The sequence below is a fragment of the Dromaius novaehollandiae genome, chromosome 12 (genome assembly GCF_036370855.1).
Source record: "Dromaius novaehollandiae isolate bDroNov1 chromosome 12, bDroNov1.hap1, whole genome shotgun sequence".
Taxonomy (NCBI): Eukaryota; Metazoa; Chordata; class Aves; order Casuariiformes; family Dromaiidae; genus Dromaius; species Dromaius novaehollandiae.
In genome coordinates, this window is record NC_088109.1 from 4974497 (window position 1) to 4989887 (window position 15391).

Consider the following 15391-nt stretch of genomic DNA (forward strand, 5'->3'; position numbering starts at 1 on the left):
CTTTGGTAACATAAACGTAATTCTGTTTTGTAAGAAAGCCTGCTGTTGATGAAAATTCTCACCAGAGGTCCCAGAGACAGGCAACACTGTGGAAACGGTCTCCTCCTCCTCTCAAGATGAAAAAAATTACTTGGAATCAAACCTACATGTAACTATAAATCACTTCAGATTTTTAAGACATTTAAGAAAAGAAAGAGAGAATCCGTTGGATTTAAGGTTGTTAATAATTACCCAAAATGCAAGTCATAGGACAGGTCTCCTCCAAGTTACTCAAAAACACTTCCTTCTTGTAGAACATTTTAGTTGGTTCATGTTCAGTTTCTTCAGGATGTATAAAGATTGGACCAAAAAAATATGCAGCTCCATCTCGCACCCACGTCTTCTCAATTCTAGAAAGAAAAACAAACCAGTGACGGAAGTGAATGGCCATCCCTCATACAGGAGACAGCTGAACACACCGTGTTGTTCAAGACGACTGCCGGGAAAAACCTTTGAGTACAGAACGACAGTCTGGAAGTCATCTCTATTCCAACTCTACGGCTGCACCATCTTTTTAGCTTGCCATGCTTCTACCTCAGTCTGTTAAAAGCTTCTAACATTTTGTTTCATGCAGAAGATCTTTTCCCATCATCCTCTTTTCTACTTTCTGCAACAAGCCAATCTTTGGTCCAAGTTACTTTTATAGACGCAAACTGCAAATAAAGAAGTTGCACCCACCTTCCTACTCGAGCTCGCACTAACCCATGTGATTTTAGGAAGACACAATCCCCAACCTTAAGCCACATATCATTGTAACAGAGCTGTTCAAAGTAATGGCAACCAGGTTCTCCACTGGACATTTCTACTGGAACATCTCCTTTGTCCTACAGAAGAGCATGCATTTAGAAACTTGCAAAAGAGTGAAAACCAATCACATAAATAAAAACATGCCAGGGCAAGTAAAAAAAAACACTTCTCTTTTTTTAATCTTTACGCCACCGCTACGTATGTTGCTAACTTTGCTATTTAACAACCAAAGCTGTAATTTTGCCAGAACAGTAATTCACAGGCCCTTTTTTGTTCTGTTGCTTCACTGTTGTCAACTGGCTAAGCCCTGCCAGCCTATGTTGATGATTTGTTTTAAAGCACAGTAATATGCTTAGGAGGCAGGAATTAAGTATTTGGCCAAAATTAACGTTCATAAAAATTTCATGACTCAACTCTCCTATACAACACCAGCAACATTCTACATACGGTGTGCCAATTCATACCATTGGCTCTACTGAATTCATTGCTTTTTAGTCAAAGCTCACACCGTGCCTCATTTGACCTTCCAGTCCCAGATTTCAGAAAGCTCATCAAAACACAGGATATCCCCTTACTGTGCATCAAGACAAGATCTCACAAGAAGGAATTCCCTCGTTTTATCATGATGTGAATAAAATGGAAAAGATTTACTCAACGTCAGAAGCAACACGGACCACAGGCAGAGGCACATCTCGTGGGACAAATCTTACAGAGCTAACGGGCATAGTCCACAGTTTAATCTTTTTAAAAGATTTTGTCTTCGCAGAATAACGTGACTCACAGACATAGACATCTTCATCTCTAAAGTTTTCAGGACATAATTTAAAATATTCCTGTGGATTGAAGAAAATACTTTTAGATGAAGTCTTTCAGGAACACACACACACCACAGATACACTGTTAACTCCCTCTCATGCTCCCTGTTTTTTCCTATGTATTTATCAGAAACACTTTTAATAAAACCTTCCCACTGAGTTTCTCTCTCACAGTTTGACTCCGAGTTACATTAAAAATTAGAAACAAACAACAAGAAACCCCACCCTTGGAGAAGAAGAAAGTGCATGCTAAATTCAGTACAGGCACCAGGTTGCCAGGTGAGAAGAAGTCAGGTTTCATTCATCTACCAAGAAAGTACGTTAACAAGTACAAGCAGACTTGAAGACCCAAACTGCCTTTACAAGGTTTCTGAGCTTTGACCGGGAAAGAGACCGCAACCACCGAGTTGTGAAAAACACTGTAAGCTCCATGCCTGTTGATATCTGACAGTAATACCCGTCCATGTCCTCACCAGCAGTAACACTTCTTTCCTTAAACACACTGCCTTTGAAGAACTGGCTGAAATATTGACATGGCTCAAACAGGCCAAAAATGTTCAGCATAGGGAACTATGTGGAATCAAACTTGAGACAAAGATGAAAGACTTCATCCTGTTACTGAACCGCCAAGACATGCAAGTCTCCCTCTGCCCAAAACCTATCTACTCCCTTTTAAGGGAACCTTTCAGAAATTACCTGCGGTTTCTCTACTATATCCTCTCAAAAGTCAGTAAACTATGTAATATGTATATGATTCTACAAACCAACCAGCACTGGAAAGCACCATCACTTTATACCACTTCTGCTCCACCGTGGATGAGCTACATGTACCACAAAGCAAATGAAGAACACAGTACGAAGTAAGTTCTGTTTTATAAAGTACTGTTCGAATATGCCTGCATATCAGAACACCCACACCTCTTCAAGAAAATAATGGAAAACATCTTATTTAACAAATTAGTCCAAAGAGTCTCTCACCTTAACAAACATGACCACGCATTTGCCTAAAATTTTGCCAGCAGGAACTTTATTGTAATAGTCACTTGTAAAAACTTCTTTCTCCAAGAACTTTCGTGTTGCAAGATGAAATGTTTCATTTGGTCGATAAAACCAACAGCCGTACAACCATTTCTCTCCTTTAACATAGGAAAAGAAAGAGGGAGAGAGGGAGGGAGGGAGGGAAGAGAAGATGTAAAAAGGTATGTTTTCTATTGCATGAGCAAACAAAACCAACCATAGATTGTCTTCATAATTAAACGGCCATATAGCAATTCATACTGGGAGTAAATCTAACCCATTTAAAACAAGGCAACGTTCCTTAACTGCTTCAGATGAGGAAAATTTAGTTACTTCAAAAACTTGCAAGCTGTTTTTTTCCTAAGAAAATCTGACTCAGCAAAACAAAGGAGATGTTAGTTCTGTTGAGCCAGATGGCTATGGGAAATACAGTCGGCAACTTATTTAAAATCCTGACTTTCAGGCCTCGAAGTGGCTTCAAAGTCTACACAATAATCGCCTGATTATTCGAAGAGCCAGATGTTTCAAGACCCTTGGATGAAGGGTTTCAAGCTTTTTAAGAACTATTCCTTCCACATTATGCTGTGACAAAAATATCAAATTATAACTTATCCATTTAAAAAGAAATTGGGGATATATGCTATTTTTCTAAATCAAAGAATTTGTAATCTGTGGACTGAATCAGAATTTAAAAAGTGCTATTTACTTTCTCCACAGCAGACAAAGAACTTAAGAAACATCCAACTCGCCAGACCAGTGATCCATCTAGCCCAATACGCTCTATCCGATGGAGTCAGCAGGACGGGCTATTAAGGGAAAGCACGCAAGCTTTGCCACTGTCTGTGGTTGATTTGGTTTAGGGGTGTTAGAGAGCTATTCTCTTTATCTGGCTATTATTCTCTGGCTATTCACCTTATTATCTGTTTTAAACCTGTAGTACATTGACTTCTCTCACCCAGTTTTGAAGCTGCCTCCACAAGCTCCTGGGGAAGTCGATTCCAGAGCCTTACTACCCACCACATTAAAACCCCAGACACTTTGTCATGTTTTAATTTGACCTACTAATGTCAGTGAGGGCCTTCTAATTCTAGTACCATAAGATCTGCTGAATGGTATTTCTGCATTCACCTTATCCACCAACTATATGATTTTTGTAACATTAATTATATCCTGCTTCAGACTTCTCTCCAAAGTGAAGCCCTTTCAGTCTCTCCTAATAAACACAGCTGCACTTGAGTTACAGCTAGCCCAGCCCACCCAGAAGAGCCTATTCTGTAGGATGCTTACAATTTGTGGGGGTGTGGGGGGAGGTGGGGGGGGGGGGAAGGGTGTGTATTGACTCAAGAACTTTAACTCTGTATTTGTGATATTCTTTGGAACAAAGTAATTCAGAAACAAGCAAAAATACTCACCAGCCCCCACACACTGCTGTAAATGAAATAATTTCTACGCAGAAAAGGCTTAACTTGGAAGTTTTAAATAGCAATGGTAAGTTTCACCACATTGTTCTCCTATAGCAAAGACATTCTTACCGGCAGAGTCTTCCCACAGTCTCTCAACACAGACTATGTGAGGTTGCAAGTTGGCTTCAGCAGGCTCCACACAGACATAGTCCCCTACGTGGTACATGCTGTTCTTGAAGCTGCAGTCCTGGCTGTAGGTCCGATGCAAACTTGACAGGCCAGCTGATCCAGAAGAATCTTCACTCTTTTCTGCCTCTTATTTCAAGAAGAAAAAAAGGGGAAGATAGAAGTTAGTACATCCATATTTACACGTTAGCCATTACTGCTGATGTGAATGCTCTCACCCTTTGTAAAATGCTGGACAGGTCAGTCTTCTGTGAAAGACAAATAAAAGACACTGCACACAAAATTTCAACCTCCTTTAAGTAGACACTCTAACTTGTCAAAATTTGATCATGTGCCAAAGCCTTTGAGCCACCTAAGGAATAAAAGAGGCACTCTAGAAATAGACTAGCAACTTTTTAAATCATACCTCTGCTCTTCAGAAATTGAGTTAAAGGACCTGGCTTAATGAATTACCACTAAAACAGTAATGACTAATAATTATTTATAAAGCAGTCAGTAGTTTTGTTAGTATTGTTGAGCGTAATGTGCATCCAAGAGCACATGAAAGCCCAAAAGAGGAAGACGTCTGCAAGCAGGAACATTACTACAGGTTAATAAAGTTTGCAGGCTACCTAGAGATAGTGTCAGTGTTTAATACGTTAGGATGAATTAGTCTTTCATACAGGCAGATCATCATGCTGCAGCTGAGGATCAGGAACCCACTGTTCTAGATGCTATGCAATCAGATACCAAAAAGAAAGCAATGCTTTCTGTTCCTAAAGGGTCAAGGCAAAAGTGCCACATGGTACCCGATACCCCCCTACCACTGAATTTCAGTGTGAAGAAAGGGTTAAAGCATGTTTTGTGCCTCACCTAGTCTCTCCTTCCTGTTACTGGTGCTGCTGAAGACTGTGGACTGCTTTTACACGTAAGTTTTATTGAGGCTCCCCAGTGAGAGAAGAAGAACTCACTGATAGCAATGAGCTCAGAAGCCTGTTTCAGGCATGTTTCTCTTTCTTTGGGTTTTTGTTTGTTTGTTTGTTTGTTTGTTTTTCTCATAGGAAGAGAGAAAAAGGGCATCACAGCTGTTGTCCCTTTACAGCCATTACATGCACAGGAAGAGCCAGGGAATGTGAAACACAAGAGACCTTCACAGTAGGCTTCTTGCCCTAAGGAATTGTTCAAGCCAGTTGTTCTTCAGAAGATGCAAAAGGCCTACCTCAACATGAGCATTAAAAGCATGATCATAGATAACACTATCAGCAAACATAAAGAAAGCTGGTATTTGCCAAAAAAAGAAATGACAAAAAGTCAACTGGAACAGTCTTTGCTGAGTTTATTATTAGTAGAAAGAAAGATATATTAAAAACTATTGTTTTCTTTTATCATATCCTTGGAATAAGACTGCCAGTACCTGTTCTGATTAAACAGTTTACGTAAGGTTAGCATTTAGCTATATGTCTTTCTTAAAGCCATATGGCTTGGCCTACAAGGATCAGAATAAAATAAATTCCTCATAACTTTAAATTACAAGATCCCTGGCTGGGCAATCAGAGGGACTATTAAGGTTCCTTCAGTAGGTGAAGCTGCAGAAAGAGCAGAGCATGCATCATATGCATAGGCATGTTTTTCAATTAACATATTTCATACTGATGTAAAGAAAAATAGCTACCTCTCTTCTCCTCCTCTCTTTTGAGTTTATCCTCCTCTATTTCTTTGGGCAACTTTTCCTTCTTTTCCTTCTCTACATCACTGTGAAGATGCCTGGTGGTATAGCTGAGAGCTGGTGACAGAAGAATCTCTCCATTTTTACACAGTTCATCTCGAACTTTAATAAAGAATTGCTGAAGTTCAACTGCATCCTCATAAATCTCTGAATCAGTCCTGAATAAAAATAGGTACAATACAACAAGACAGAAGCATAGTTTGTGCAGAGTCAAACAGGATTCTAAACACGCACCTATCGCTACTACACTTAGTGATAAATTAGAAACTCATCTTTTAAACAAAAGGTGTCTTATTCAGCAAAGGGCTAATGCGATAGCATTCAATACATCTTGCTTTATTAACACGAGTAGATTTCTTTGTTTGCAGTTTGAACAGTACTTCCATACTGAATAGTCAAGAGGAATAAAATGTTTGTGCCTCTACATCTGCATTCTTTTTTTGACTATTAGATAAGCACCATGCTGCTATACAGACACAGGTGATTTGAGCATCTCTCTATCCTGGCTACTGGCTTAAAACTGAAAGCCTAAACCTACAACAAAAGCCTCTGGAAGTGCTTGCCACTAAACCTATCCTTCATGTCAAAGTATTTACAAAGTGAAAGATTAGGAAGTGAAGTATAACCAGCGCCTAACTTTCCAATTTCAAGTAGCGGACTTGAATTGAACTCGTTTTTGAGTTACAGAATTCATCATATGACAAGACAAATTATTTTCAGAGAGAAAGAGGTTATAGGGGGTTGTTTACATATCCTGGAAAATAAAAGTGATCAATATCCTGTGACCCAAAAGAGCAGTTTCCAATCAAATACTGTTGAGCAACCAAGACCTGTTTCTATTTTAATAGATATTTGGTTAAAACGACCTTTGCACTCTCTGAAATCTACTGCCAGCTTCTCAGTTACGGAGCTTACAAACCTCAATGAAGATGAAGCAAAAGGTAGGTTAGGAATCAACACTACCAGCTTACTTGATGGCTACGCAGATATACCCCCTGATTCAGAGAAATCGCTAATGCTCCACTTCTGGGTGGGACGCTGACCAACTTGGAGATAATTTGCAATGAAAAATACTTCAAATTTCTTAAACAAAATATAAAGGAGAAAGACATGAACAAAAAGCTTATTCAGCGTAACCTAGCTCTGTATGCCAGCTCACAAGCCAGTTGCCAGAAATCATCCAGCGTGACAGCATACATTAGGTCAGCCACACTGCTTTCAGAGTCTGCATCCATCCTTTTACACGATAGTACAATGGAGGCAATTTACTCCTACACCTCCTACTTAGAAACTTTCCCGAATATAAATTTTAGTAAAATGTTCCCTGGAAGAAAATTTGTCATGCTCGCGTAGGATTTATCATGCACGTGCAACATGCACAGCCAACCCATCTCCCATAGCCTAGAAGCAATGAACCCACTGAGTAGTGCAAACGTAGCACAGATGCAGAAGCCCTGACCATGCCAAGACGTACAAGGAGTTCCTGTCGGGCTGGGCACATTCAGGACTTCTCAGACACACACGTAACTTCCTAAAGCATAACTGAAGAAACAAAACAGCCTGCCCCCAACAAACAAAAAAACAACCAGAGAGAGACATTCTGGAAGGAAAACTGATTCTAGCTATTAGTGTCATGAAAATTCCTGTATTTACTGTCAGCAGTAAACAGAGACCTGGGCTGTGTACCCTGGGCTGCTCCAGAGCAACAGTGCCACAGCAAAGCAGCAGGCACATGCTTCTTAAACTTCATAGACAATTAGTAAGGAAATACAATTTTTAAAATTATTATTAAAAAAGCAGGAACGATAATGAATTAAAATCTTGTACCACTGATAAACTTAACTGGTTGTTAATTAACTCCAAGTTTTAGAATTCATAAAAATCTTCTCTTCCTTTTCAGACATCACACAGTCAGAGGGATAAGGCAACAGAAGATACTTTCCTGTAAAGTCAGAAACAGTTTTTGAACAGGTTAAAGATTCTGCAGATACAGATCAGTTGGACGCTTGACTTGCAGAAACCACTGCATACTGACCAAATACGTTCCTTCTATACTGATAGTAATTAAGTCTCTGGACTGACTCAAACAGCTACAGGCTACGGTGACTTGCGTACTTCAAACCTACTTTACTGAGTCCAACAGTGTTAGCCTGATTTAGACTAGCTGAGGATCTGCCTCTACGTTATATGTTTTGGGGATTCTGTTCATATTCTTACCAGAATTATCCTATTATCCCTTAATCTAAAAATCACTAGTAAGCAAAAGACAAGCATTCAGAGTAAATACCTGTTTTCATTTTCATATTAATGTTGTAATAGTTTCACAGTAGGCAATGCAATATCATTACGACCTATCTTTGGGCAGATTCACTCCCTTTGTGAGTCAAACGCGTTCTTGAACCATGAAACGTGTGCTGTGTTCATTTCTTTTTATTACTCTCTCTTACTTTATGAATGTCAGCTCCAAGGTGGTAGAAGGATCATTAGTTATACATTTCATTTTCACATCTGGCAACTCATGGCAAGATGAAGGACAAAACAGCAACACGGGGTGACAGAAACCAGTAAAGATATACAATACCATTGCCATTCTAATAATTCTGTGCAGAACTGACCACAGGAAGGACTGATGTGAAACCTGTAGAAGACCATTGGGCCAAATTTACTCTGCGTTTAAATTCACTCAATTAAATCATTACTTGTCTTAATGTTCTTTAAAACTGTTTGTCTTTTTTCAAGCAGTTGAGCATCTTAAGGATTAAAAAAAACATGAATGATATCGTGCTTCACTGTCAATGACTGACATTGTCATTCCACAGCTATGATTATAAATATTGTCAGGCTGCTTATATTGAATACACAGGCAAATAAACAAAAATGCACTGTTCAATTTACAATCATCTGCATGTGAGAAAGAAAACAGGAAGACACAGTAATGAACAGGTATTTTTGATTGATGAAATACAACCTGCCAGTTTCTTAACCACTTTCAAATTATTCATGTCCCAAGGGAAATCAATTGGATTGCTAGATTAGAAACATAACCATACAGAAGAAAAGAGTATTGTCATCTGTAGTATAGCTCTACTGAGATGAGTAGTAGAAATACTGCATTTTATTAAGGATTGCCTATACTTTCTATTGTTTATAGTTCACAAACTACCAAAGAAAAGCATACTAGCCATTCACTGATGATAAACATTTAAATTTATATGAACAGATCAAACATGAAACTGAAATATTTTAATAGCAATACTCTGTTACAGAAGAGTTGTTCCCCTGTTTTTGCTTTAGGTATATTTAACCTGATGTGCCACTTTCTCTGGTAGTCAACTACGTACAAGCAGCACTAAATAAAAAGCAAACACAGTAGCTCTCAGCAACTATCTGACTCTTTTATATATATATTAGAGTTCACATAACATCAGCCTAAGTTTGTTCTCAGAAACAAAAACACTCTGGAAGACATACTTATCTCTGAGGACTACAAGAACAGACATACCAACAAAACTGGCAGACATTCTCAACACTAAGGCACCATAAAATTAATACTAGATCATGGCTAAAATCTTACTTGACTACAGCACTGAGTGAGCTGTTCGCAGTGACTGTTCCTGTGTTCAAAACAACCAGCTACTGCCAGGACCCTGAGAGCACTGACAGGCCTTAATGGCCCTTACCAGCCTTACCTGGGGTCTCCCCCCACACCCTCTGCCCAGGGCCCAGGAGCTCCATTTAAGCTCAGGCCTGGGCCTGCAGTCCCTTCCTCAGCTAAGCTGTAGGTGTGCCTGTCTCCAGCTGTGTCTGGCATGGATCCTGTTATCAGGACCCTGACCGGTGCACGGACTTCCCAGCCTGACGTTGGAGGGCTCCTGGCCCTCTGTCCCTTAGGGGGCAGCTGCCCTTACTGCTCTGCGACATCTACAACATTAGTGAGTTCTGTGTTTAAGATGCTTTTACTCCAGTGTGGTTGAGTACAGGATTTCTGTTTTTATTTTTTTAAAGAGGGAGGGATCTTAGAGGGCAGTGATGGTGTTTAATCACAGAGGAAAAGTACAATATAAGTGAAGATGAGTTCACACTTCCACTATGGAACACAATTTTCAGATTGGCCTTTCACAATTGTTCTTTGTGGAAATTATTGTCATGATAGCTCTAAAGGGAGAAAACCAGATCTAGTTGATGTAGGATGTTGACAACTCCCGATTTACTATCACTCAAGCTGAGAGAAAAAATCCTATTATTTCTGACACCGGCCAGACTAGGTCCCAGAGTATGTGAGCAGCATACAGCATGATCCAGAACCCACTTCAGTTGGGGGATTTAGTTAGGCTTTGCATCAAGCATACTGTTGGCTACAGGTTTTGCGGTTGTGCTTGCTCGGTCTTGAGTCAAGATTCAAGAGCATTCCAACCTCTGGAAGACATTCAAGCACATGTCTAGAGCAAAGAGATTGAAGTACAGGCCTTTCTCAAAAAAGGCCTCTGTAAGATCTGTAGCTTGTTTTTAAAAATAGAGACTTTGCTGGCACTTCATGTGGACCTTTGCCTTTATTTACTTTTAATCTGCTAAGACCTCATGAATTCAAAAGATGAAGCATGGCTCAGGTATGAAGAGGCGCTCTGAGCAAAAAACCCCAAGGCAGAGCCTAAAGGTTTGTAATTATTCAAACATACGCAGGTATAGCAAACATTCATAGCTCATATTCATAGTAACTGGCGTGGTTTCTTTATATTTTTCCAGGTCACAACTAAAAATAGGAATGGCTTAGAGCAAGAACTCTGGTTTTCTGTGAACAACCATTAACATAATGCAGGCACTGAAAATATTTTTATTTTCACAGACTGAAACAGATTTTATCAATATTTCTTGCTCTAAGTGCAAAAAATGCTAAAAAAAGGAGATTCTTCATACAAGAGCAGCTTCTTTAATATAGCCGCTATAGACTTCATCTGCCAGTATTTAAAAGCAGAGAGTAAGTGTGCTAAGGCTTTAGAGGACAAACTCCCATTCAATAATGAGAATATGGAATATTACATATGATGATCATTATGGTCTAAACAGCATCATCTAACCTCTTCCTATGTCTTTACTTCTTCAAATACTCTGAAATGCTTGAGTGCTCAGCATTCTTAACACACAAGTGAGTACTTCTATTTTCATTTTATACTGGCATGTATTGATTATGTAATAAAGAGCCTTCAAATAACTAACATTTGAAAAGCTAAGACTAGCCATGACTTACCTGGGGCCAGAGTCTATGTAATCATCAAAGTCTGCACGGAACTGCAGGTAATTCACATTGCCTGAGCCAGAGGTCCTGTAATGAGAGAATTAATCTCAAAAATGGAATTTAAGACTTACTTAAATACATATCAGTTCATACGCCAATTTGTCCATCGCATTATTCCCATTCTGCAGGTAGGTTACATGCATTAACGTAGATCCCTGACGGAGCCAGAAAGAGAGCTGAAAAGTACCACTGTGTGTTTTAACCATTCAACTATACATCTTTGTTATCTGGCGATTCAAAGAAATGCCTGCTGTATATATTCGGTTTGCCTCCTACCTTCCATCAAGCAGATTACACTTAAATTGTTGTCCTTCATCAAATTTCAGTAGCACATTAGAGCAACAGTATCGACGCATGCAATCTCCACAGCAGAAGTTGGGACAGGATTCTGCAGGTTGCGCCTTGCCATGATGATCAGCATATGCCTCATAGTCCTCACCCAAAACTGAAAAAAGTTAAAATCCAAGAGTTCGTACCTAAAGAAATACTCATCATACCAAGTATCGCACACATACTGATCAGCTCACCTAGGTTCATATCTAAATAGGTTTCAGGTATTTCCCTTAGGTCTTCCAAATCAATTAGTTCCTTCAGAGTATAGCAAAGGCAAATACGTACTCCTGACACAGGAACTCATGGTATCTTGTCTTCATCGAGTAGCTCTTCGCAAGTGTTCACACATACATAAGGGATTAAACTGCATGCAAATACACTTACGAGATGCTCTGTCTGGTGGTGTTCCCATCACTGCATCTGCTAGTGGCCACCCAGTCACTCTAAAGACTCAAACACCAACGTGACCAGCCAGGTCTTTGAAAAGATCAGCCGGAAGAAACATCAAATTTTCCTAGATATCTGACTGGATGCAAAAGATGCATCACAGCCACATTCCCTACAGATGCAGATTTCCCTATGAATTGGCTGCTTCTGCCTGTTGTTTTCTTTACTTCACAGACATTCCTAATCTGGCTCGATTCAGGGCACGTCTTCACGACATGCAACGGGACGTCACAGACAGAGATCCCTAGGAGCAGCACTGGTCAAGCGGCGTGCTCCCACTGCCAGCCTCAGCCGGCGCAGCTGCAGCGGTGAGGAAGCAGAAGTGTCTGCATACGGGGACAGACTCATGGCAGGATATCCCACGCTTTCCAGCAGCGCTGAAAACCATCGCACTGGGCTGAGGTACTCATTAATGTGCAGGCTGGTTTCTCCCTCCCTATCTTTGCCCTTTCGAGCCTGAACGACTGCAAGGTAAGAATGACACATCTGAATCAAAAACCTCCAACAGTCACATGGAAATGCTTCTCAAAGCTTAAGCTTTAGGATTTCCCTAGCAGCATCGCAACTGCAATGCTCTGGGTACCCAGCAGAAGTGGGACAGGCCAGTATGGAGTTAAAATAGGGCCAGCCTGCCCGCGGCAGCAGGGAGGAGTCAGCAAGAAAGCAAAAAAAACTTTACTTGAGACAACTATCACTGGCAGAACATAAAAAAGGAGAATACGGAAATAAGCAAGACAGTTGAGCCTGTGCCACTCTCACATGGTCCATTCAGTTTGATGGCTTGGGGTTTATCGCTCTCTGGGAGACACCTGAGGTTCAAACACTTGGAATATACTTGCGAGGGGAGTAACTAAGCCAGGACTTTAACAGAACCTGGGCAGGAAAACTTCCCGACCTCTAACCTGCCCCTGCACGCCTATGTTGTGTGCACAGACAACTCTCCGGGCACACCCCGGTTGTTCCAGCTCTAAAGCAAGTGCTAATGCTGCTTCACCAAGTGCCAAGAGCAGCCCCGGTGTTTTGCTCCTAAACCACTCTCCACCAGGAACCTCCAGTTCCTTCAGGTGTAGTTGTTCAGAGAATCCAGACAAGAAGGTGACAAATCCTGTTCCTTCGGAAGAAAAGTCAGGGATACGTCCTCGAGTGCAGAAACTGAGTTTGCCTTTGACTACAGTCTTGACCCTTCAGCGCCCAGATATATCTGAACGTTCCAGCCAACACCAGAAAAAAAAAATAATCACTGCTGTAAGGAGCTAAAGGTGAAGGTTCATCAAATACAAGCAAACAGGAACTTCTCCAGCAACACCACAGTACTTCTGCAGATATGTTTACGCACTCTCATGCCTGGCTCACACAACTTTTTCTCAGCAGACGCGTAACGTCATCCGACAACAATCTCCTTTCTGCATCACCAGTACGGCAGTAACAGGTAGCCAAGCTAATTCTAAAGTACGCTGCGAACTCACGCACAAACAAAACAAGGCGACCAACAAAATTACTCCCTCCCTCTCACAACGGGGCTACTGCAGCGCAGTAAAAGAACGGTGGAAACAAAAGGTGTAGAGCGCTTCTCAGAGCGTAGCCTCGGACCAGCCGAGCCGATCTAACGGCTGAGCACTGCCAAAGGAGAGGGATTCGGCTCCTCTGCTCTGTCCCTCTCTTCCTCCTCCAACTCTGCTCCTCACAGGAGCCCTCCTGAGCCGATTCAATTCACTTACCCATCGCAGCCTCTCCGGCGCCTTGCGTGCCTTTGGTTTTTGCTAGTTGTTTTTCCGCCAGGCTAATGATTTGAATCAGCTCCGAAGGGGCCCAACAGCCACCGCAGCCCAGCACGGAGCAAGTGCTAAGGTGGAGGAAGGCAGAAGTGGCCTCCTGCTTTGGCAGAGCCGTCACTGAGCGGCCCACCCTGTCCTGCCGATAATCGGCGCCTCCAAAACCCTCCGACAAGCTCGTCAGGCTCCACCTCAGGAGCAGAGCTGCTAAGCTATTCCCCTTGAAACTGCACTGCTCCAAGAAGAAAACATCCTCTAATTTCCAACCTACGCTTGTTCAAGGACGGCTTGCGTGTATTTATTGCTCTAGCGCCATCGCTGCGATTTAGCTTAGAGAGCTCTTCTTCTGGTGTTCGCCGGGCAAAGCCTTACACAGAAGACTGATCGTCTCAGGCGTCGTTTAGCTCAACCCTCAGAGCAAGTGTAATCCTTTAGGTCCTAAAATTAAATACCATCAAGCTAAACGGCCTCTCGCACATCCGCACGGGATCCCATTCATCCTTCTCGCACGCGTGGGCGCAGAATTTGCTACACCGGAGAAGGTGAAGCCACCGGTGCACTCGGCGCCAGGAACGCTTCTCCTCCGGGGAGACCTCGCTCGGCAAAGCCTGCGGGCGCCTCTGCCTTTCCTCCTCGGGCCCGGCCCGGCCCGGCCCGGCCCGGGCTGCGCAGCCCGCGGCACCGCTCCCCGGCGCCGCTGCTCGGCAGCCGACTCGGGGGCCCCGCGGCGCGGCGCTTCCCGCCGGCCTTTCCCCCCGGCGAGCCCCGGCCGGGCCGCGCCGCGCTCAGCCCCCGCCGCCGCTCGGGCGCCCCCAGCCCGGGCGCGACGCGGCCTCGCCGGCGGGAGCTGCCCGGGCCCGGCGGGGAGACCCTCCCGGGGCCGCCGCGGCTCCCGCCGCCAGGCCCGGCCTCCCCGCGCCCGCGAGCCAGGCGCCGCAGCGGCCGCCCGGGGCCCCGCGCTCACCGGCGGGCAGCAGCAGGCAGAGCAGCCCGAGCGCGCCGAGCCGGCGGGCGCCGCGCTGCGCCGCCATGAGCCCGGCCGCGTCCCGCGGGAGGCCGCGGCGGCAGCGGGGGCGGCCCGGCCCGGCCCTGCCCGGCCCGGCAGGACGGCGCCACCGCGCGGCCGCGGGAGGGCAGCGGCGGCCCGGCTCGGCTTAGCTCGGCTCGGCTTAGCTCGGCTCGGCTTAGCTCGGCTCGGCTCAGTTCGGCTCGGCTCAGTTCGGCTCGGCTCGGCTCAGTTCGGCTCGGCTCGGCTCAGCTCAGTTCGGCTCGGCTCAGTTCGGCTCAGCCCAGCTCAGCTCGGTTCAGCTCAGTTCGGCTCAGCTCAGTTCGGCTCGGCTCAGCTCAGTTCAGCTCAGTTCAGCTCAGCTCGGTTCAGCTCAGTTCGGCTCAGCTCAGTTCGGCTCGGCTCAGTTCGGCTCGGCTCGGCTCAGTTCGGCTCAGCTCAGTTCGGCTCAGCCCAGCTCAGTTCGGCTCAGCCCAGCTCAGCTCGGTTCAGCTCAGTTCGGCTCAGCTCAGTTCGGCTCGGCTCAGCTCAGTTTGGCTCGGCTCGGCTCAGTTCGGCTCAGCTCAGTTCGGCTCGGCTCGGCTCAGTTCGGCTCAGTTCAGCTCAGTTCGGCTCAGCTCAGTTCGGC

The 15391-nt window shown here is 43.8% G+C and overlaps 1 protein-coding gene across 5 annotated transcripts in view; it reads right to left on the minus strand.

Moving 5' to 3' along the window:
- LOC135329649 (protein polybromo-1-like) overlaps positions 1 to 14857 on the minus strand; it is a 37186-nt gene extending 22329 nt beyond the window's left edge. For 2 of the 5 annotated variants that reach the window (XM_064518732.1, XM_064518727.1), the window contains exons 1-9: positions 14722 to 14857; positions 11482 to 11650; positions 11158 to 11232; positions 5859 to 6070; positions 4151 to 4336; positions 2580 to 2737; positions 1443 to 1619; positions 718 to 863; positions 232 to 389 (exon numbers count right to left, since the gene is read on the minus strand). In XM_064518732.1, the coding sequence (XP_064374802.1) occupies positions 232 to 389; positions 718 to 863; positions 1443 to 1619; positions 2580 to 2737; positions 4151 to 4336; positions 5859 to 6070; positions 11158 to 11232; positions 11482 to 11650; positions 14722 to 14788 (1348 nt within the window). In that variant the 5' untranslated portion in view covers positions 14789 to 14857. Of the gene's footprint in view, positions 1 to 231; positions 390 to 717; positions 864 to 1442; positions 1620 to 2579; positions 2738 to 4150; positions 4337 to 5858; positions 6071 to 11157; positions 11233 to 11481; positions 11651 to 11922; positions 13051 to 13703; positions 14419 to 14721 lie in introns of those variants that run through there. The other 3 variants (XM_064518728.1, XM_064518731.1, XM_064518729.1) reach the window with 3 other exon arrangements.
- Between the last annotated feature and the right edge of the window lie 534 nt (positions 14858 to 15391).